Consider the following 22980-nt stretch of genomic DNA (forward strand, 5'->3'; position numbering starts at 1 on the left):
ATATATATATATATATAGTTATATATTAATTTATAAAATATATACGCGTGTATACATTAAATATACACATCTATAAAAAATATATACACAAATATATGCTACTTAATATAATAAATTAATAATACTTGATAGTAAATTAATAGTATATTAGAAGTAAGTTTTTAATTTAAACTAGAAATTCAATTTAAATCATTAAATGAAAAAAATTACAAAGTAAGGACTAAGGAGTGAATGAATTTGGGGAATTTTATTGATTGCAAAATAAAAAATTTATAATTTACATGAATGAAAAATCTACAAACTATGCATCATTTTTTTCAACTCATTCATGTTAATATTAACGGGAACTTGCATAGGATAGTCGAAGTCAACGGGGGCAAAACTATGCATTGGATTTGATTCTGCTGAGTTCTCCCGTGAATACATAATTTCTTCAAGTTTCAGCTCGTCGTTCAACTTCGGTTCCATTCCTTGGTTTCTTCTTTCCGCTCTAATCCAATTTTCGAGGCAAACTAGAACATTCATTGCATTGCTTCCCAATGAGTGTCGGTTGTCTCCAAGCTGTTGTTGTCTCTGACTAAAGGCGCTTTCTGATGCAACAGTTGACATTGGAACATTCAAGATATCTCTAGCTAATCTTGAAAGCACAGGATATTGTGTTTCATTACTCCTCCACCAATCTAACGTGTTGATCCGTCGTCTGCGATCCTCTGGCGGCGATTGAAAATAATAGTTCACCTTTTCCCGATAAGTTGATGTGTAAACTCTCTCGTCAACACTGTTCCAACAAGGTAAATCATAAAAGGAATCTGGAAAACCACTATGAGCATCACTTATATGTCTCATTAACGTACCCGCACCCCCTTGCTTGCCTCCGCTTTTATGCTTATATATTTGTTGACAAATATTACATTGCACCTCAGTATCTAATATGCATTCAAAAAATTGTCATGCAATACTAGTTGTTTTACGAGGTCTTGGGTCTTGGGGAGGACGGGAAGGGAGATTAACCGATTTAGATCTAACGTTAGCATTTCCTATAATGGGTGTCTCACCAATATTTTCATCATCTTCGTCTAAATTAACCGCATCTACTTCATTTTCTTCTTTTATACCATGAGAAATTAGTTAAATGAAGGATTAACCGAGGATGATGAGAAAAGCATATCGCGTTTCATTTCTGAACCATAACTGTCACAGCTTTTGGACCAAAATTATTTCTGCTTCAACAGAAATTTTATCCTTTTCATCACCGTACATTCTGCCCCGGCATTGCACATCTAGCACATGGAGAAGACAGCCAACAGATCAACTATTAAGAAGTTGAGGACTAAATAACTTACAGACATTTTTCCGAAAATAATGGAGAAATCCAACGACAGGAGTGTAAAGTTCAAAAGCTTCTTTATATGATACAACAACATCATACCCAGTGTATTCCCACCTAGTGCTTTATATGATACAAATTGGATCAAAAACAGACTACATAACAGTGCTTGTTTTCAACTCATCATTCGCTAAAAACGTATGTTTCAGAGAGTAATGTATATGCACAAACATTTGACCACGAAAAGTGTTCTTTAGTATTATCTTGATTTGGCCAGGACAATGTGGTAGGAGAGAAGGACATACGGCAAATTTCACAATCATTGCTGCTTCGAGAGAGATTGATAGCAGGAATCATACTCGTCATTGCAGCTTTGTGTCATTACATAATAGTTATCTTATCTGGGAAAACTATTTACAAGGAAGTGTTGATCTACTGCACAAATCTATAATAACTGGTCCGATGTAAGATGATCCATCTCAGTTCATGAAACTCATCATTCATCGCAGTGACCTGCTGGAACAGGAGAAAGCAATTTAAGATGCTGACCTAATCCGTCTACCATCTGATAAATTTTGTCTGATTTGACGTGAGATTTATCCATCACCGTGAATTCATGGTATTCATCATTCAATTGTAACAAGCTAGCACCAGATTGCTTTGGCCTGCCAATGCTCTTCATCATCAACCTTATGTTGGCGACATTATCCCAGTCTCCTGCTGAAGCATAAATATTTGACAATGCGGAAAGTTTTCCAGCATTTTTAGGTTCTAACTTGACTAGGAGGTCACGCACGTCATCTGCAAGTTCAATGGCTTTATGCATCCTGCAAGCCCCTAAAAGAGAACCCCAAATTTTAACGTTAGGTTCAAGTGGCATCTTTCGTGCAAGTTCAAAAGCTTCTCTAACATAGCCACCACGGCCTAAAAGATCAATAAGACAACCATAATGTTCTACTTCAGGTATTACCCCATAATCTTTCTCCATGGAGTAGAAATAAATTATTCCCTCGTCCACCAAACCAGTATGATTGCACGCACACAAAATACCAACTAACGTCACCTTATCAGGCACAAAGCCTTCTTGTTTCATCTTAACGAAAAGCTCAAGTGCCTTCTTTCCACGTCCATGCATAGCCAACCCATGTATCATAGCATTCCAAGATACCAAGTCTCTTTTTTTCAGCCCGTTAAAGACTTTATAAGCCTTATGCAAACTTCCACACTTGGCGTACATATCAATCAACGCATTACAGACCAAAGTATTACACTTGTACATACTCCTCTCGACGGTATCATGCACTCTCACACCCAAACTAAGCATACCCGATTCAGCACAGGCAGCTAGAATGCTAACAAAAGCTGCAACATCAAGCCTCAAACCCGTCTCCTCCATTTGCACGTACAACTCAATTGCCTCATTTACAAGACCCTTTTCAGCATATCCTGAAATCATTATCGTCCAAGAGATCAAATTCTTGGAAGGCATTTTATCAAACAACATCCGCGCCATCTCCAAATCCCCCGCTTTGCAATAACCCGAAACCATAGTGGACCAAGAGACGACATCCCTCTGTGGCATATTCTTAAACAATTCAAACGCCACACTCATTTGCTCCGCCTTTGTATATCCATCTAACATAGTATTCCAACTAACCCTATCTCTTTCGGGCATTTCATCAAACACCTTCCGCGCTTCACTCAAATCCCCCGCTTTCAGCAAAGCACCAACCATGGAATTCCAAGAAACAACATCCCTCTCCTTCATCCCCCGAAACAACTTCCCTGCAGCTCGAACACCCACCACCCCACACTTGGAATACGCATCAATCAACGAATTAGGCACATAAATATCATCCACAAAACCCCATTTCACAACATGTGTATGAATCATACTCACTAAACTCAACCAACACTTCCCCGAACAACCCTTTAACAGAAACGAAAACGTAAAATTATCAGGAAAAATACCAGCACACTGCATATTCAAGAAAGTCTCAAAACCCTTCAATGCCTGAAAATTACAAACATAAGCTCTTATCAAAGCATTATACAAGCGCACATTGGAATTAGACTCCCCCGCTTGTTCAAAAACCTTTAACGCAGAACCGATTTGTCTACAATTAGAGAAAGCAGAGATTAACTTAGGAGCAATAAAAGGGTCTTGTTGAAGATGGGATTTGTATACTAATGTCTGCATTTGTTTGAGTTGGTTAATGTCTTTGCATTTGTCTAAGTCCCATAATTTCTGCTCGAAGTGTCTTCGTCTTGACACCCATGTAGGTGCTCGAATTGGTGTTGGCATTTGCATTTTGAAAAATCGGAATTTGGTGTTTGATGGACTAAAAAGTTTAGTGGAAGTGTAAATGAATGTTCAGGGAACTGGCGCTTGTCGGGGATAAGGTTGTAAGGACCCGTTTGATAGTTCATAATCCCTGAATTAAATGCTGGAATTTTTTAATACATTGTTTGTTAGTAATTTTTATGCTACGTATAACTAATACATGGATTAGTTATACATCGTATATGGTATTATAGAGTGTATAACTAATACACTTAGGGGTATTTGGCAGAGTGTATTGAAATATTAATACATGCATTAGTTTAATGTGTATTAATAGTACATTGTTTGATATACCTTTTTATCCTATGTATAATTAATGCAAACATTAATTATACACTCTATTGTGTATTGAGGTATGTATTATTAATATCTCAAAATTCATGACATTAGTAATGCAATGGATCTAATGCATGCATTAACAAGCTTAAAGACATTATTACCCCTCAAAAAAATTTTCTCATCCTTTCCAACATATATATTGAGTGTATTATGTAAAAAATTTTTTTTTTTTAAATCATGTAATTCATATTTTTTTTAATACATTGAACCAAACACTGCATAAAAAAAATACAAGCATTACTAATACACTATATTTTGCATTATTCTTATACAAATGCTAGAGTCGTTTGGTAGAGTGTATAAGATCAATATAAAATATGGTGTATTAGTAATGTTTGTATTACTTATACTTGCATTAGTTATGCATGTATTATTTTTTATACATTGTTTGATTTGATGTATAAGAAATAATACATCTTACATAATTTCTATAAAAGAAATGTTTGTTAACAAAAATACCCTTCTTTGATTTTGTACACTTTTTTGCAATAATTTTGTTTTTTCATATCAAATATAATTAGTATTGTTGAACTAGTATATAGAGGTTTCAAATTAATTGCAACACCTTCGGCTTTGCACATAAAATATTATGCCAACGAATTAACATAGTTGAAACAAAAATAAAATATAAGATGTAAAGTTAAGAAATAGTCTCATTTTTTTTTTATCTTTTTAAAGTTCTCAAAGCAAAGCAAAAATATGTTACAATTATTTAAATCAATTATTCATTGTTGTAGATTAAAATGGTGAAAAAAATTGTGAACTGTTTTGAAAAGATTCACTATTGCAAATTAAAATGGCGGGAAAAGGAATAGTGAAATATTTTGAGAGGAAAATTGAGAGGTATTAAGATCATTTAATAAGTTAATGCACGTATTAAAGACTTTGCATTACTAAGACATAGAAAATGGGTGGTATTAGTAATACACACCTTAATACACAATAGAGTGTATAACTAATGCTTGCATTAGTTATACATTGACTAAAAATTATACCAAACAAGGTATTCATAATACATATTAATTAATACATGCATTATTTTTGTCAATACACTCTACCAAAAGACCCCTTCATTTGATGGGATTAGTAATCCATAGATTACAATCCTGACAAATATGTATCAAGATAAAAACGCCCTCAAATTTCTTTAATTTTTTTCTAAATCTTTTCAATTTATTCAATGTGAGTTATTTCTTTTCAATTTATCAATATAATAATATCCCTCCAAATAATTTTAGTCATAAAAAAACTATTCCATTAACTTAAAAATACTTATTGATCAAAATCCGAAAATAAATTGCATGATTGCATACAAGATTTAATTTTGTAAATAGGATATTTATAAATAAAAATAATTTTTCAAATTAGGTTTAACACTTATGGAACACAAATTTATGTTAATAATAATTCTATTGTCTCATACAAAAGTTACACGTATCTCCCTTCAATATAATAACATCACAAAGTGGAAACAACAAAAAAATGATGAACAATTTTATTCCTTTTTTTATATAAAAAAATTGTAAGTGAATGATTAAATCTTAAAATTCCAAAGTATATAATTAGTTATATTTTTACTTTTTTTTTTTAAAAAAAAAAAGAATAATAAAATTTTACAAAAAAAAATACACAAAGTTATAATATGTCAAAGGATATTTTTGTAAACAAACAATATTCTTTTTAAAATATAACAATACATATTATTTTTAATACATCAAATCAAACTCTGTATAAAAATAATTCTAGTATTAATAATCTCTGTATTACTAATTCCTGCACTACTAATCTCAACATTACTAATACAACTTATTTAGTATTATCTTATACACTATACCAAACGACCCCTAAGAGAAATATCTTAACGTCTAAGGAGAAATAAAGTATATTTGGGTTTACCAAAAAAAAAAAAAAAAAGTATCTTTGGGCTTTTTCCCCTCATAAGTACTATTCCCTCCGTTCTAAATTACCCGTTTCAAATTTTCTAATTTCATTTCTCATTTTACTTATATTCTTTCATTAATCAGGACAAGACAATTTTTTTCTCCTTATATCCTTAGTTATTAATTACTCCTTGTTACTAGCATTGAATTATCAAATCTTGAAAAATGTTGTAAAGACATTGGTAATCCTATAATCTTAATTATCCATGCAAAAAGTATTTTGATATAAACCATATAATTCTTCATTAATATTGAAACTAACAGCATGACAAAATTAATAAGGGTAAAATGATAAAATTATATTATCAATCATTATTTTCTTAATAGTTATGTCATCTTAATTTGATATGGATAATTTGGAACGGACAAAGTATTTTCTTCACAAATTTTAAATTTTCATAAATAATAAGTAATCATCTGTCAGGATTTACTTGGCAAGAGGATTTAAGTAGACAACTAAAGTTAAAAATTATATTTACGTTTATATAAATTCATTGAAAATCTGAAACAATGGTGAATATTACTGCTATATAGAAGTGTGAGTGAGCAACCAGCGTAAGGACACAACTAGCAATTATCATGTCTACTTTCAGTTGTCTATTTGTTCTGTGATTTTACTGTAGCATTTTTAATTAATTATTATATGTTATTTATGTATTAAAAAATTAATAATATTTTAAAAAATTAAATATTTATCACATTTTTTATTTTAGCTGCTTCAATCGTAATTTTATTATATCACTCCTACCACGAGCCTCTCGATATCTAATCTATTAATAATTACAAAGATATGTTATTTATCGGTGCAGGGATATCTCAGAATCTCATTTAAAAATTATGATTTGTCCATTTGATAAGATTGCATAAGAATGGTGTTTTTTTTTTTATATATAGTTTTCATAATTTTTTTATGCTTGTGAGAAAAATATACTTTAAGAAATTCATATTGTATATCTAGAAAAAAAAAATTCAACTTCAAATTAATTTGATCCGAACTAAAGTCTAAACGACGCAATAATATAGGGTGATATTACATGATAAGAATAATTTTATCATATTACAATTTAACAAATTCAGTGCAAAAAAATTGCTAGAGATAGGAATTGAAACTGGGCGACTGGAGTGACTCAGCACACTCTTAACTATTGGATAGTTGCTGCCTTCCATTGCCATATTACAATTTGAATAGAGAAAATGGCCAAAAGATCATTCAAGCTTTACCTCAAATCTCAACTACACACTTAATCTTCACGGGAGTCCTATCACCCCCCTGATCTATTTTTTCATGTATTTATTACCTCCCTAAATGTTGAGCTGACAACATAAACCAATTCATAATCCCTTCGTATTTACACCCGCGGATCCCACGTCTTCCAGGTCATCTCCCTCCTAAAACCTAAATGGACCCATTATCACCCGTTCAACTTTCTCTCTCTTCTCTCCTCTCTCTTCCTTTCTTCCCTTGACGAATTTTTTCCCACTTTTACATACGAATTTAGCCTTTTTAGTTTGTGAATCTTATGTTACTGATAAAGTTTGTGGATTTTCGAAGATCAAGTCATCGATTGCAGCATTAACTTAGTAGAGGTTGTCATTTCCCCCCTAAACTATTGTCATTATTAATTATGGGTTGCCCTAAGCATATGGTGACTGCTTAGGATGTGCAAAATAAGTTGTGTTTCTTGCTAAAAAAGTTGTCTAACTTTTTAATTAACAACATATTAAATTCTTAAGGACATCTCTACTTAGGGTTTTTGTTAATGTTTTAATGAGTTCATTAAAAAATAGGTTTTTTTTTAGAATTTACTGTTAATCTGAAAAATAAAGCAATAAATTGTGTGTGGTAGTATGTGCATGTAACTATTTTGTTGTTTAGGTGTTCAATTTGTACCGAAGTAGAACAATTTTCATGTAATCAATTCTTATCTTTCTCATCTTAGTCGCATAATGTGATAGAGACTAATGTGATATAAATTTGTGTTTTTTCTTCATTGTTTAAGCATGATGTAGTTATATTAAAGTTTGTTCATGCTTGATTTTTGATAATATATCTGCTATGTTTCTTTGTCTTATTTGAGTGTTTATTTTCATCAGGTCAAACATGAGTGATTTTACTTTGATTATTCTAAGATGGTATCATGGTGGAGTGTTAGATTTAAGTACTGGAGAACCAGTTTACAAAGGTGAAAAAATTACAGAATTCTTAGATGTTGATGTTGACAAGATATCATATTTTGAATTGAGAGACTATCAAAGAAATTTAGGATATAGCACAACATGTACCTTTCGTATTAAACCACCTAATAGTGGCATTTTGGTAGATGTGGACAATGATATCGATATTTTTGAAATGATGTGTTCCTTGAAAAATGGAGATGAAGTAGATGTATTTGTCAAGTATTTAGTGGATGAACCAATTGTTGTGGACCCCCCAAAATTCTTAGAAAATGGAAGTCTTGAGAATATGGAGGAATCTGGTGCATCTTTTAATAATAGGCCTAAATTTATGGTAGGTGAGGATCATATAAATGAGGAGAACCTTTTTACTTCTTTTTCAACTTCACCCCTTTGCATTACCACACCTCATTTTATAGTGCTACTGCATATAGTGCTTCAGCACCTATTATTGCACCTAGTATGCCTACATCTACTGTTGCACCTAGTGTTGCTACATCTACTGCTGCTCCACCTAGTGCTGCTGTAGTTAGTGTTGCTTCACCCAGTGCTGCTGCATCTAGTGTTGCTGCAGGCAGTGCTGCTGCAGTTGATGATATAGATGATGGTCCTGCTGGAAGTGATTTCTCAGAAGAAGAAGTAGAGGGTTCTGATTACTCTACTAAGGATAATGCTGAATTAGAAGAAGAATTAGTTTGAGATGATGATGACGATGAAAAGTGTGGTAGTAATGTACATGAGGAGGTTAGGGAGTTGAGAGCTGAAAAGAGGAAGTTTTAAAGGAGAAAAAGAAAAGAGAGAGTACCAGCTGACAATGCAGAGGTACCAGTAGGTGAAGCAGGACCAGATCTAGGGTTTCATGACACTGAAACAGGTAAAGTAAGTCATGAAGGAAGGTTGGGTGGTGATGAGCCTTACTTTGCAAGTTCTGATGAGGATAGTTTTGAGTTAGATAAAGATGATTATTGTGGTGATGAAGAACATGATGCTCTTGCATCTGGTTGGACAAGATCTGTTAAGTTGTCAGGGACAAAAAAGGCTAACATCCCAGAAAATCATTCATGACCCAACCGCAAAGGAAGTTGTTTGGCAGTTGGATATGGTGTTTAAAGATGTGAATGAATTTAGAAGAGCTGTGACTAAATATGCAGTAAAAAAGAGGGTTGTTGTGGAGAAGTGGGTAAATGAATCAAAAAAGGTTAGAGTCAAATGCAAGGATGATTGTCCATGGCTTTTGTATGCAGGTCTTGACAATACCATAAATGACTTCATCATAAAAACTTACATTCCAAAACACACTTGCAACAAGACAACCAAAAATTATTTGTGCAATGCAAAATTTTTAGCTGAAACCTTTAGAGAGAGAATAATTGAGCAGTCAAATATAAGGATATTCAATCTGCAAGAGTTGATAAGGAAAAAATTCAAACTGCATATTGGTAAGACTACTGTGAGAAGAGCAATAACTAAAGTGTTGAAAGATATCATGGGTGATCATGTTGTAGAATTTGGAAGAATTCTTGACTACAAGGATGAGCCGCTGAGGACAAATCTAGGGACAAGTTGTGTTGTTAAACTTGGTGAGGCTAATGAAGAAGGTAAACCAAAATTTCTGAGTTTCTACATCTGTTTTAATGCTTTGAAGAAGACATGGGTACATTGTAAGAAGTGTATAGGTTTAGACGATTATTTTCTTAAAGGAATTTGTAAAGAGCAATTGTTAGTTGCTGTTGGAAAAGATGGTAATAACTAGATGTTGCCACTTGCTTGGGCAGTAGTTGAAAAGGAAAACACAAACATATGGAGTTGGTTTGTTAAGCGCATAAAAGATGACCTAGGACTTGGAGAAGAAGAAGGTCTCACATTGATTACAGATATGCAGAAGGTATGTATTCTGTACTATGTGTACTTATTTTTCTAGTTTAGCCAAATAAATGTAATTATGTAGTAATTTTACTGCAATTGAACAGGTGTTACCTCAATCTGAGAATAGAAGATATGCAAGACACATCTTAGCTAATTGGGCTAAGGAATGAAGAGGTCTTCAAAGAAGACAACAATGTTGGAGGATAGCCAAAAGTACATTTGAGTCTCAATTGAGGAAAAACATACAAAAGATGAAGTTGCTTGGTCCTACAAAAATGATTGATCACTTAATGTACTTCAACATTAATTACTGGTGCAAGTTTTACTTCAACACTGAAGTGAAATGTGATTTTGTGCATAATAACATGTCAGAGTGTTTTAATGCATGGATCTTACCAGCTAGGCACAAAACCATCATTACCATGCTTGAAGAAGTCAGAGTAAAGCTGATGACAAGAATAAGCACTTTAAGGGCGTTTCCAAATACTTGAAAGTCCAATTACTCTCTAATGTGTTTAAAGATTTTAGAGGAAAACATCAATAGGTCTATGGATTGTACCATTTAGTTTAATGGAGTTGCTAGTTTTGAAGTGAAAGAAGGACTTTGTCAACACAAAGTTGATATTGTCAAGAGAACTTGTAGTTGTAGGGTATGGCAGTTAAAGGGCATACCATGTGCACATGGTGTGGCTGCAATATTGTTCAACAAGTACTCTCCGTATGAATATATTGACAGGTGCCACAGTAAGGAAACATATTTGCAGACTTATGCCAATGTTCTTCAACCACTTACAAACATGAAAATGTGGCCAGTTTCTTAAAATATTGATGTTGCACCACCTGAAATCACAACCTTGTCTGGCAGGCTAGCTAAGAATAAGAAGAAGGAAGTTGGGGAAACAAACAAGTCAAGAAAATTGCCTAGAATTGAACTAGCAATGACATGTAGTGTGTGTTATATTAGAGGCCACAACAAAAGGGGTTGTCCTCACAGAGCACCATCAGCAGAACCAACTGCACCAGTAGTAGCAACAGCTACTGGTTCAAGCAGGGGAACTAATTTTTTCACTTGAATTCATTATGTTATACCAGTATTCTAATTGTTAACAATCTTTTTTAATATGTAGAAAACTCCAACAGAAGCAACTAAGGCTGCTCCTCAAGGAAAAAAGGATGGTTCAGGCAGGGGAAGAGGAAGACCAAAGGTAATTTTTTCACATGAATTCATTATGTTATAACACTACTCTAATTGTTAACATTTTTTTATATATAGAAAACTCCACCAGAAGCACCTAATGTTGCTCCTCAAGGAAAAAAGTAATGGTTCAGGCAGGAGAAGAGGCAGACCAAAGGTATATTATGATTGAATTTAGTTCTAATTTTCTCAATTCATAACATTCTTTTTATATTTATAGATAATTTCATTAGAAGCCATTACTGAACCTCCACAAGCAAAAAAAGAAAGAGGAAGACCCAAAAGAACAATTTCAGTAGGTGCTACTTCAACTCCTCTACCTACAGCACCTCCAGTACCTATTATTTTTCCAGCATCCTCTTCTGCACCTCCTGATTTTTGTACATCATCTTCAATAGATGAAACTACAAAAAGAGGAATGGGTAGTGGTAGGGGAAACACTACTTCGTTCAAAAGGCAAAGAGTAGCAGGAATAGGTGTGTTTCAAGCTGAAAATGACTTTAAAGTCCTAAATGTAAGTCTCTTACTTTGTTATATCATTTGTAAATTATAAGTCATTGATATATGTTGATTCTTAAGCTTTTTTATCCTTTTCTGTAGCCTGACATGCCTAGCAGTAAGATATACTCTACTAGTCAAGTAAAGGTGGCAAGATAAGCTGATGTAACTGGTGACATTGGTTATACACCAAGTAGTATCAGAAAATTAAAATGGAACGGCAAATCAACAATTTTAACAAGAAAACTACAAGAACTTAAAGAGAATAGAAGAAAGAAGAAAGTGGGAAGTAGTTCAAATCATCCAAGTCAAAATACTGCTTCTTCACAGTCCAACATGCCATGAAAATTGTAGTGCTATTGATGTATTTTAATCACTGTTTTAAGTTAGTTCAGTTGACATAAAAACAATTTTATTTCAGTGTTGAAAAATAATTTAAACACTGTATTTTGTTGACTAATGTTGCCTAATGGTTAGGCATTATGAATGTGAATATATTTTGGTATGAATGATGATGTGTGAAGTTGGAATGTTTTGTTGATGAATGTTGTCATTAGGCATTATTGTTGTGTTGTTTAAATGGTGGTGATGTTGCTATAATGTTAACACAACATTACCATTGCACTATCTAAGTGTAAAGAAAAACATAGCATTAGAACAATGCTTTGCCTAAACAACATTATCATTACACCAGTTTGTACGTTTAAATGACAGCAACACAATACACAACTTTGCAAGTGTAAACAATAACATTGCAACAACACAAGACACAACAAGTGTAAACAATAACATAGCAGCAATACAGGACACAATTTTGTAACTGTAAACCACAACATAGCAATACAAGACACGATTTTGTAAGTGCAAACAATAACATAGCAGCAACACAACAAACATCAGAAGTACAACTACGCAAAAACAAACATATGGAGTACGACTAGGCAAAAGACAACATAACATAACATAATCTGATATATTTAGAGAGAGGGATACAAAATTTACACCATATTAGACCATATCTAGCAACTACTTTCAGTTCATTTGCTGTTGATGAACATAACAACAATAAAAATCAAAATACATAAAAAAATCTTCCTATTGAACCTACACCATCTCCATCTTCCATTGCGCCTCTTCTCCCACGTCAAGTTATCAATTTGGACCTGTTTAAGCCATAAGTCTTCTTCCAACTCATTGATTTTGTTCACCAATCTTGAAATGATAAAATTTGATCTTGGATCCACTTTTTCTTTGTCCCTCCATAGAAAAAATTACATTTTTGAGACTGAAATTTTTTGTAGAAATTAGTACATTAGCATAATTTGAATATAAAGTAACAGCAAAATACAATGCAAAATACATACACCATAGTTGGGGTAAGACCAAAATCTTCTTCCCAGATTAGACTTCTACCATGAAGTTTGCAAGTCAAGCAAGATACCATGTTTGCATCTCACAACAGCATTGAACATTGAGTCTGATTCGTTCATACAAAGCTTATTCAATTTTGAATTTGTCATTTCATGAATTCCGACAAAATCTATCATCAAATTACAAACACTAAATTAAGAGTTGAACAAAATTACAAAACAAAGCTCCAAGAATTCAAGTAGAAAATGAGATTGAAATTTAAAACGTAGGTTAAAGAAATAAAAAAATGGAGCAAGATGAAGACAGATGGTGGACAAGGAGAAGAGTGTTATAAGGAAGAGGAAGAAGACCGTTGGAGAGAGAGAGAGAGCCATTTTTCATGATTTCTTTCATCAAAAAATCAATTAATGATGTGTATTTATTTTTGGAGTTGTTGGGACTGAACCAACGAGCCTAGAGTGGGTGTTCTCACCTTCCGTGTCAGTTCAACATTTGGGGGTGATAAATACATGAAAAAATAGATCAGGGGGTGATAGGACTCCCGTGAAGATTAAGTGTGTAGTTGAAATTTGAGGTAAAGCTTGAACGGTCTTTTGGCCATTACCCTATTTGAATATAATAAACTTAATATTTTAAAAAGTGTATTAGATAAAACTTGTATTTAATGCTAAAAATAAAATAAATAAATTATTAATTTTTTAAACTGAATAAATATTATAAAAATATTTCAAAATAAAAAAAAAATGATTAATTAAAAATGTAGAGGAGTAAATATATGTGGAATGGATCATTTAATACAAAATGAAGAATTAACTGAGCATATTTATGACACTCAATTAAACTATTGGTGATAAACCTTACAAAACTTTCCCACACGGAATTCAGAAAGTTTTGCAAGTGCCCACCTAACACATCTGTCCTGCCTCTGGACTTCTTCTGTCTAACCGAAAGTTCATTGGCAGTTGGCACGTCGTCAATTCCTCTCTTAAGAAGGAACATTGAAATGGAAATTAATTCTCAATTTAATAATACTAATTGATACTTTCTCGGTTCCATTAAGATAAATTTTTTTTTTTTTCTTTTTAAGTTTGTGTTGAAAGAAAGGTGCCTTTCCGCGTGAGAATCGCACCATTGACCTATTTAAAGATTACATAATATTATTGGCCACTCATGCAAAAGTTTATTTAGCATCTTTTCTTTTTCCAAATCACATTATTTTTCAGAGGGAAAAACATAAAAGAACATCTTTTTATCAATTTATTTTAGTCTTCATTTGTTCTTTTTCTGGAAAAAGTGTGAGGTTATTTCTCGTGCACTGAGCACCAAAAAGGCATCCCATTTGGAATGTACCAGCTAAAGCCTAAAGCCAAAGCATAAGATTCTTCATTAAAGCCATTCCATAGGAAAGTTTCAGTTTCCTATACCTTCCATTGCTAAACATAGTTGGACAGGTAAAGGGCCGATAGTGGAAAAGAAAAGAAAATTAGTTGAAATCTTTAATAAGCTACTCCTTCCGAGTCGTTTTTACTTCGTTATATATATTAAAAATAGTTATTTAACTTTATCTGTTTAGATTAAAAAAAAACATGAGATAATTACTTATGCCATTTATAGAGATATATAATATAGTGAAATTCTCATTTTTATAAAAAGAAGCATGCAAGTTAAACATGAATAAAAAGAATATATACTTTATCTTAAATCAATTCAACAATAATATATTTCACGAAATTTATAAATAATATCTAAAAATAGTCATTTTCCGAACCTTGTCTATAACATACATTTTCTCTTTCTCTTATTATATGAGAGAGATTTTGACATCAATCAAGCACATTTTCATACACACGTTAGCTTAAAGGTAAAATTTGGTGATTCAAAGGGTATTTTTGACAGTTTACTGAATTTGTTTGCTACCAAAGGCACAATTCTTGCTTTATTTTTATAGGGACATTGAACATATTAACATTAAAACCAACCAGCCTATGTCATTATCAGCAATGGCTAACACAGTCATATCATCTTGGGCCATTGTATTTCTTTGTAAGAATAATTTATGTAACTTATTTTCTAACTTACTTCTTAAAATTAATCTAAAATCATAGTATATTAAAGTATAAATATTATTACAAATGTTCTTTATAAAAGGTATAACCATAAGTAATTTCAACTTCATTAATTTAAATACAATAAGTAATACTTATAATAGATTAGGGTCATTACTGCATAATTAATTACTTTTCCTATTATTTGCTATTACTCCCTGTTTTTTTTTTTAAAAAAATAAGGGGTAGCGAAAAAGTGTTTAAAATGACTATCTTTGGATTGAAATAGTTTTCAAGCTTTCAATAAGCTTTTAACAACTTTCAATAAATTTCTTAAACATAGAGAGTCTTTAAATAACCAACATACAGTAAAAAATCTGCATAATTTAAATTTAAAATCTTAAAGATTCTCAACAACTAAAACAACTTAATTCAAAATTCAAAATTTAAATTTATTCTAATCTAACTAAATACAAAACTTAACACTCCCTCCGTCCCAAATTTTCTAATTTAATTTCTCATTTTAATTGTCTTTTTCATTAACCAAGAAGAGACAATTTTTTTTTCATTTTTTACCCTTTGCATTAACTACTTTTTTTTCAAATTAAAATACAAATCCTATTTAATAGGGGTAATATAGTAAACTGGTCATGTTATTAATTATTTTTCTTAATCAGTGTGTCATCTCAATTTGGGAGGGGAAATTTGAAATGGAGGGAGTATTATTAAATTTTATACCTAATTATAAATTATATTAAGACTTAATTGTTTTTTTTTGTCTCATTTTATCTGATACGTTTCAAATTATGAGATTTAAATAAGTTTATTTTTAATAATAATTTATTCATGATATGTGTTTTAAATACTTTAAATTATCAATTATTGTGATTTATAATATTTTTAAAAAATTTAAAATTTTATAAAAATATATATATAATATAATAATAATATAATAATAATATATTAAAAGTGTGAAGCCCTTAGAAAAGTGATTTGAACTTTTTGCCCTTCATTAAAATACTTCTCAATAGACAAAATTATCTTTTCACTATTTTTTAAAAATAATTATCATTAAATTATTATTCAAATATTTAAAATATAGAAAAAAAAATAAAGAAGAATCTCATACCAAAAAGAACTTAAAGGAAATGTGTAAAATTTTTCGATAGCAACTTTTTAGGGAAAATCCTATTTGTGGGAAGGAAAAGAAAATAAGAACCAAAATTTATATATTACAAAAAAAAAAAATCGTATGGTGGGTTTTTTTAAGGAAAAACTTATAGGATCCAGCACCTTTTTAGGAAAGCCTATTTATGGAAAGGAAAAAAAAAATAAGAACCAAAATCTATATTAAAATAAAAAAAACGTATGCCAGTTTTTTTGTTAAAAAACCTCTTCGGAACCAATATATATATATATATATATATATATATCTTCTATAATATATTAAAAGTGTGAATAATTTAGAAAAGTGATTTGAACTTTTTGACATTCATTAAAAGACTTTTCCTTAGATAAAACTGTTTATTCACTATTTTTAATTTATTATTTAATTATTTTTATTATATTAACTAGACTTCAGACTCCTAAAATATCTGGTAGAAAAATCAATTAATATTTTTCTTTCTACTAGACTTTCTAAAATATATGGACTCCTAAAATATATGTTAGGAGAATTAATATTTTCCTCTATTAAGGAAATAATTCTATAAATATTGAGATGTACGTTAAACTAGAAAACAAGTCGGTTTGGCTATTGACAAAATATGATTGATGCTTATCTAACTTGATTCAATTACATGTCTAGATTGACGGATGCTTGATTTTCTAATTCTCAACCTCTTCACTATTTTTGTCAGCATAATAGAATTTAACATGTGTTTATATACATATTTTCTTTGTTTTCATTCAAAATTATTCTTTAGAGTTTATTATCTTATTGTTTTATTTTAATTTACAGATGCTAGATGAGTGTGGATTGACTTTGAAATTTTTTTTTAGGTAAAGATTAGGTTTAACTGTATCATCATAATATCTCTATTAGTTTGTTATTTTGTAATAGTTTACAGTCCGAGGTACACGCGCAAGGCGCGTACACCTAAATTAGTACTCCCTCCGCCCATTTTACCCATCCCAAATTGGGATAACACAATTATTAAGAAAACAATAATTGATAATGTAACTTTACCATTTTGCCCCTCTTAATTATGTCTTGTTGTTAGTTTCAATATTGATGGATGACCAATACCAAAACTTTAATAGTACTCCTTTTTACAATATTTTTCAAGAATACTAATAATAAGGAGTAAACAATTATAATATAAAAAAATATTATTTTATCTTGATAAGTAAATAATATTTTTTTTTTTATTTTTATAAGTAGAAAAGTTAAATTAAAACAAATATTATTGATAAAGTGATGGACTGAAACGAAACGAGTGAGAACATTGTTTCAAGATCCAAATATATATATCCTCCACCTTACTGTAGAGGAAGACCGGGTATCCATAATATAGTAGGAGAATATGAGCATCACATACCACCTACCACTCCCACCCACCCCAAGCGGAGAAAACTCACCTAACTTTTCAAACTTACCAAACCCCTCAATTCAAAAGTCACCAAAAGTTGTGTGCTGCCATAATATTCTCCCTTCCTTCTGGTTTTTCCCTTGTTTGTAATAATGGAAGCCCAATTGTTAAGACTGACTACTCCTTCCATAACAACCCCGTTTACTACTAAAAATTCAAGAACCACTTCTCTTTTACCCACTCAAAATTGGCCCCCACATTCTGTTAAGTTTCAATTGTCAAATTCAGGGAGTATTAAGCATCGCATTCGACCCCTTCAAGCTTCTGCAACTTCCATCGGGTAAAAAGATTCAATCTTTACTCTTTTTGAGTGATCATCTTCTTCAAAGATTCTATCTTTAATTGGTTCTGCATGCGTTTTGAGTTAATGCCTCTGTGAATTTTGAGTTTTGGGTTCTTGACTTTTTGTAGGATTTCAGTTTTGTGTTCTGCTTGTTGCTAGATTATTGTCAAACTATCTTGATGATTCTTTCGTTTTGTATTTGTTATTTTGCATCAGGGGAAAAAACACTTTTTATTGAGACTTTGACTTCCTTTCCCCCTTCTTACGTTATGCTTGGCTGAATTTGGCGGGTCAAGATGAACTGAGTTAATACATGGACAGACCAAAAGTTACTTGGGCTGAAATGCGGGTTATAATCAAATTTGTCTAACTAAGTTTTAATTGCTTTGTTTGTTCTTTTATACGTAATTTTTTTAGTACCTGATAAAGCTGTAATTTTTTTTTTGTTATTATGACTTTATATAACATGTCAAACAAAAAAAATTACAAATATTTTGGCAAGATTTCTCATGTATCAATTTGGGTCAGATATCAGCCAAAACTTTGAGACTTGACTTTGTATAATCTTGTGCCTGTTGCATTAAAATGTACTTGACTTTTATTTCAACAATTAGCAATGCAAGAAAACTCCAAACTTTTGAATCACTATCTAGCTTATCCCAATTTAGTCAACCTTCACCTAATCTTCCTCTTTTTTTGTGTCTTCTTTTTCCTTGGAAGGTACATAGTACTATGAAGACATGGCCCAAACTTGTATGTCTAGTTTTTGGAGCCTTTGGGACTCATGGTGGTTTAATTAGAATTGTAGGACATCAAACTGGACTTCAACCTTCTGATCACTAAGTTCTTTTGAACAATGGGCTGTTGAAGAAATAGGATGCATCGAATTAGTTAAAAAATGTGTTAGTCCGTCCATCCCAAGTATGTGATGGTGTTTGACTCTGTACGACATTTAAAAAAGAAAGACTCTTGAAACTTGTGGTCTATATAACATCCCGAGATATTTATGTGACTATAAATCATCTCATTTTATGTGACTATAAATCATCTCATTAAGGTAAGATGAGAAGTTTGAAATTAAAGTGTTTTAAATATAGAAATATGTCATTCTTTTTGGGACAAATTTAAAAGGAAAAGAAAAGGTATCACATAATTTGGGACAGAGAGAGTAGATAATAGGTGAATTGTGACTACCGTGTTGTGTCTTGCATCTTTTAGAAGTGTCTATTTGCAGCGTGGAGGAATTACTTATCTTCATACTAAAAGAGATGGACATGCATGGTATTACCTAACTTCATATTAAAATGCTTTAGTGCCGTAATTACAACTCAGAAAACATGTATTCTGATGTGTCTTGCTCTTTTTCTAGGGAAAAAAAGAGAATAGATGAAACAGAAAGTTACACTCTCGATGGTATAAGGAACTCTTTAATTCAGCAAGAAGATAGCATAATATTCAGCCTTGTGGAGAGAGCTCAGTACTGTTTCAATGTGGCTACATATGATCCTGACGTTTTTGTGATGGATGGGTTCCATGGTTCTTTGGTTGAGTACATTGTCACAGAAACTGAAAAGCTTCACGCAAAGGTACTTTCATCCTAAGCTTGTGCGAGTAAAATTTATCTTTTCCTTACAGCTAGCTTTACAGGTTGGAAGATACATGAGCCCTGATGAGCACCCGTTCTTCCCAAAAGAATTACCTGAGCCAATGTTGCCACCCATGCAGTACCCAAAGGTGAAGTATCCATTGCACTGTGGTTTGCTCTTGTTTTGAATATTGAACATGTATTGGCCAATACCTTGATAATCCATTAAGACGCTGAATAACCCAAGGAATTTGATGATTTATTACACGTCTCTGTTTTCTGTATCATAAGCATCAGACATTGAATATCCAGAATGATGCGCTGGATGCTAATATATGTTGTGAAATGCTCGGGAAATTTCTTTCCTAAGTATGTCCAGAGTGTACAGACCAAGAAATGAATGATTTATCTGTCCTCTAGGTTGATTTTGTGTTGGGTCCTGCTCATTGAAAGGACGTGTAGAGTTGACTTGGATTTTCTGCTTCAGTTATAGAATCATGAGTTGCGTGTTTAGTGTATTATTTCTCTACATTTTTATCAAAAAAATCGTTCTTATTTAGGTCATCCACTCACGAGTAAACCTTTTAATATTTTTGTAAAGGTTCTGCACCCAGTTGCTGATTCAATAAATATCAATGTCACAATATGGGAAATGTACTTCAAGAAACTTCTGCCAAGATTAGTAAAGGAAGGCAATGATAATAATTATGGATCGACAGCAGTTTGTGATACCCTTTGCTTGCAGGTATGTGTTTCTTTAAGTTCCATCTCTTCAGAATTTGACACTGGAAATTATATTGCTTTCATGGCCTTTTTTTTTGCCATATTATATATTTTTAACTCCATGCTGTCCCTTATGCAGCATCAATACTTTTGCTTTATCAAGTCTCTTCTTTAGACCAAAAACATTAGCGTAACTCTTATTATTGATTAGTTGGTTCTTTGATGTTGCCTTGAGAGTTCTGTGGAATCTTTTCTCTGAATTGATAACATCTTTAAGACTGGAGGAACCATCTTGTGAAGAAAATGAACCCAAGGCTTTGAAAATAAGTGTCACGGTAGTGATACCTTAAGAAGAATCTGATCCATCCCTTTACAACTAAAAAAGGGACGACCCGGTTCATACCTACTCCGTAGGTGTCGGGGAGGGGGGGGACCACTCTGGGCCTGACCTACATGCCCTCACCCCAGCTTCGCTGGAGGGGCGTTTCGAACCCCCAACCCTGGCACACCACGGTAAGCAAGCTTACCGCTGAGCCAAGGCCATCCCTCCATCCCTTTACAACTATTTTTTAAAATTATGATAGTTTTCAATATAGATCATGAATATCTTCTTATTTTCCCTCCCCTTGACAATGTCTTTCGCTTTAGTTCCTGTTTTATTCAACGGTTCTTTGTTACTAGTGAACTGCCACAGCTATTTTCTCTGAGAAATCTGTACATGTACATGGCTAGAATTTAGAAGCCTCGATCTTTCTTTGCCCTGTCCCGTGGGAAAGATCTTATTTTAGAATGAATTGAAGGAGCTACATCAAAAAGCTCCTTTTTCGGGTCTGGCCAGTATATGCGTACCTTGACTATTCATTGGGTTCTTGCATCCCTCCAGTGTTTATATTGGGCGACTCTATGCACCAAAGCTAGGCAAATTAAGAGAAATCTCCTGTTCTTTCTTGTTTCCCATGTGCCAGATATCTCCTGTTCTTTCTTGTTTCCCATGTGCCAGATAATCATAGGCAGTTCGTGTCCAGTTAACACTCTTACAAGCCTTTTTTTCCTTGTTCAATCACCTGAACCATGTTTCCTGGTTCTGTTTCTCTTTCTTTCTTTTTATCCTATTTTGGTATAGATTGGTGCTAAAATAGATATTAGATATTTCTGTTAGCATTTGATGGGTGACTAAGATATTAGATATTTATGGAAAGACTAATCGAGGAACAATATCTTACATAAAAGATTAATCTTAATTCTTGCCAGCACTATTAATAGTTGTTCATTATATTACAATTTACAATACAAAAAGTAATGTTTGCTATCTTTAAAATTGTAGCGAGCTTGGTGAAAGCTTTGGTTGAGATGTAGTCAATCTCCCAATTCAGTCTAAATTCTACACCACTGAAACTGTATATCCTGATTCCTTTTTGGATATCTATTATGTGTGGCGCCCTGGCTCCCATCGCAATATGTTTCTACAGAGACTCCCCGTTTTCTAAACTCTACCTTACTGTCAAATGTTCCTTCCTCTTAGTTACCACTTTTATTTTTTAGTAAAGATGTTCTACTTTTAATGAGATTGAAAAGTCACATGGTGAAACGTTCATGTTTTCTTATATCAGTCAAATTTGAAACTTTAATGACAAGCACTCCATGAATATCAATATGTTATTCCTTGCCCGATTTAAAGATCAAGGTAGGATAGATTTGGATTTAAAAACACTAGTGCGGCTTAACACTAGGTAGCATAACTTATAGAAGCTCTGTGAAAAGAATCTGTGCAAAATACTTTGTTTTTATTAAGTTCTGCACAAAATTGATATTGCACTTTATATAGTACTCTTATTGTGTGTGATGTGTGTGTAGTACTCATAAGATCTGGGATTGGTTCGAATTTGCTTTGTTTCTCAAATTTACAGTGGAAAGTTGACGATTGTTAAGAATGATTGTTTCAATTAAATGATAATAAAGGAGAGATTGGAGAACTGGCAAGACGTTATAATTGAGAATTAGAGAAAGTGCTATAAGAATTACTGATATGGGCAACAGATTCTTAAGTTTTCGCTTGAACTGGGAGAAAGAACCATGCGAGCAAATAAGATGTTGATAGTAAGTACTGTGTATTGAGTGTCATAACAATTGTACAATGTTTGTGCTGGCGAAAAAAAATCAATTTGAACAAGTTGTACTCAATTAATATTTTTGGAACCTTATATGCAGGCCTTGTCAAAGAGAATTCATTACGGGAAGTTTGTTGCCGAAGCAAAATTTCGAGCCTCACCAGATGTCTATGAGGCTGCTATAAAAGCAAAGGCAATCTATTTCCTGATATTGCCCATTTTTGTCCAAGGATATTTCTCAACTTGTTTCTGCTTAAGAGAGTGAATTGTTTTAAAGATACCGAATAACACTTGTATTTGATATTTTATGATGGCTATCATTCTGCAGGACAGAAACGGACTGATGGATTTACTCACCTACCCTACCGTTGAAGAAGCCATCAAAAGGAGAGTAGAAATGAAAACAAGAACTTATGGACAGGAACTGAACAGGAATGGACCGGAAAATGTAGGTGACCCGGTGTACAAAATAAAACCGTCCCTAGTTGCTGAATTGTATGGGGACTGGATCATGCCATTGACAAAGGAAGTTCAAGTTCAGTATCTTCTGAAAAGACTGGATTAGGAAAAAGAGAACATCTAATGGAAGT

At 32.4% G+C, this 22980-nt stretch overlaps 2 protein-coding genes and 1 long non-coding RNA gene across 3 annotated transcripts; 1 reads left to right on the forward strand and 2 right to left on the reverse strand.

Annotated features, from left to right (window-relative positions):
- Nucleotides 1-1387: 1387 nt before the first annotated feature.
- Nucleotides 1388-3767, reverse strand: LOC107860494 (pentatricopeptide repeat-containing protein At3g29230). The gene has a single exon (XM_016705872.1). It carries the CDS (start codon nt 3636-3638, stop codon nt 1824-1826), a length of 1815 nt encoding a protein of 604 aa, XP_016561358.1. The 5' UTR covers nt 3639-3767; the 3' UTR covers nt 1388-1823.
- Nucleotides 3768-12624: 8857 nt separating this feature from the next.
- LOC107861443 lies at nt 12625-13833 on the reverse strand. Its single transcript, XR_001671812.2, has 2 exons — nt 13049-13833; nt 12625-12969 (listed from the first exon to the last, which is right to left on the reverse strand). It is a non-coding gene; the product is annotated as an uncharacterized LOC107861443 (long non-coding RNA).
- A 3950-nt stretch (nt 13834-17783) lies between these two features.
- LOC107860495 (chorismate mutase 1, chloroplastic) lies at nt 17784-22955 on the forward strand. The gene is made up of 6 exons (NM_001324791.1): nt 17784-17971; nt 19344-19560; nt 19622-19708; nt 20161-20304; nt 22491-22583; nt 22719-22955. Exons 1-6 carry the CDS (start codon nt 17784-17786, stop codon nt 22953-22955), a joined length of 966 nt encoding a protein of 321 aa, NP_001311720.1.
- Nucleotides 22956-22980: the final 25 nt, after the last annotated feature.

Source organism: Capsicum annuum, chromosome 2 (assembly GCF_002878395.1).
Source record: "Capsicum annuum cultivar UCD-10X-F1 chromosome 2, UCD10Xv1.1, whole genome shotgun sequence".
NCBI classification, from domain to species: Eukaryota; Viridiplantae; Streptophyta; class Magnoliopsida; order Solanales; family Solanaceae; genus Capsicum; species Capsicum annuum.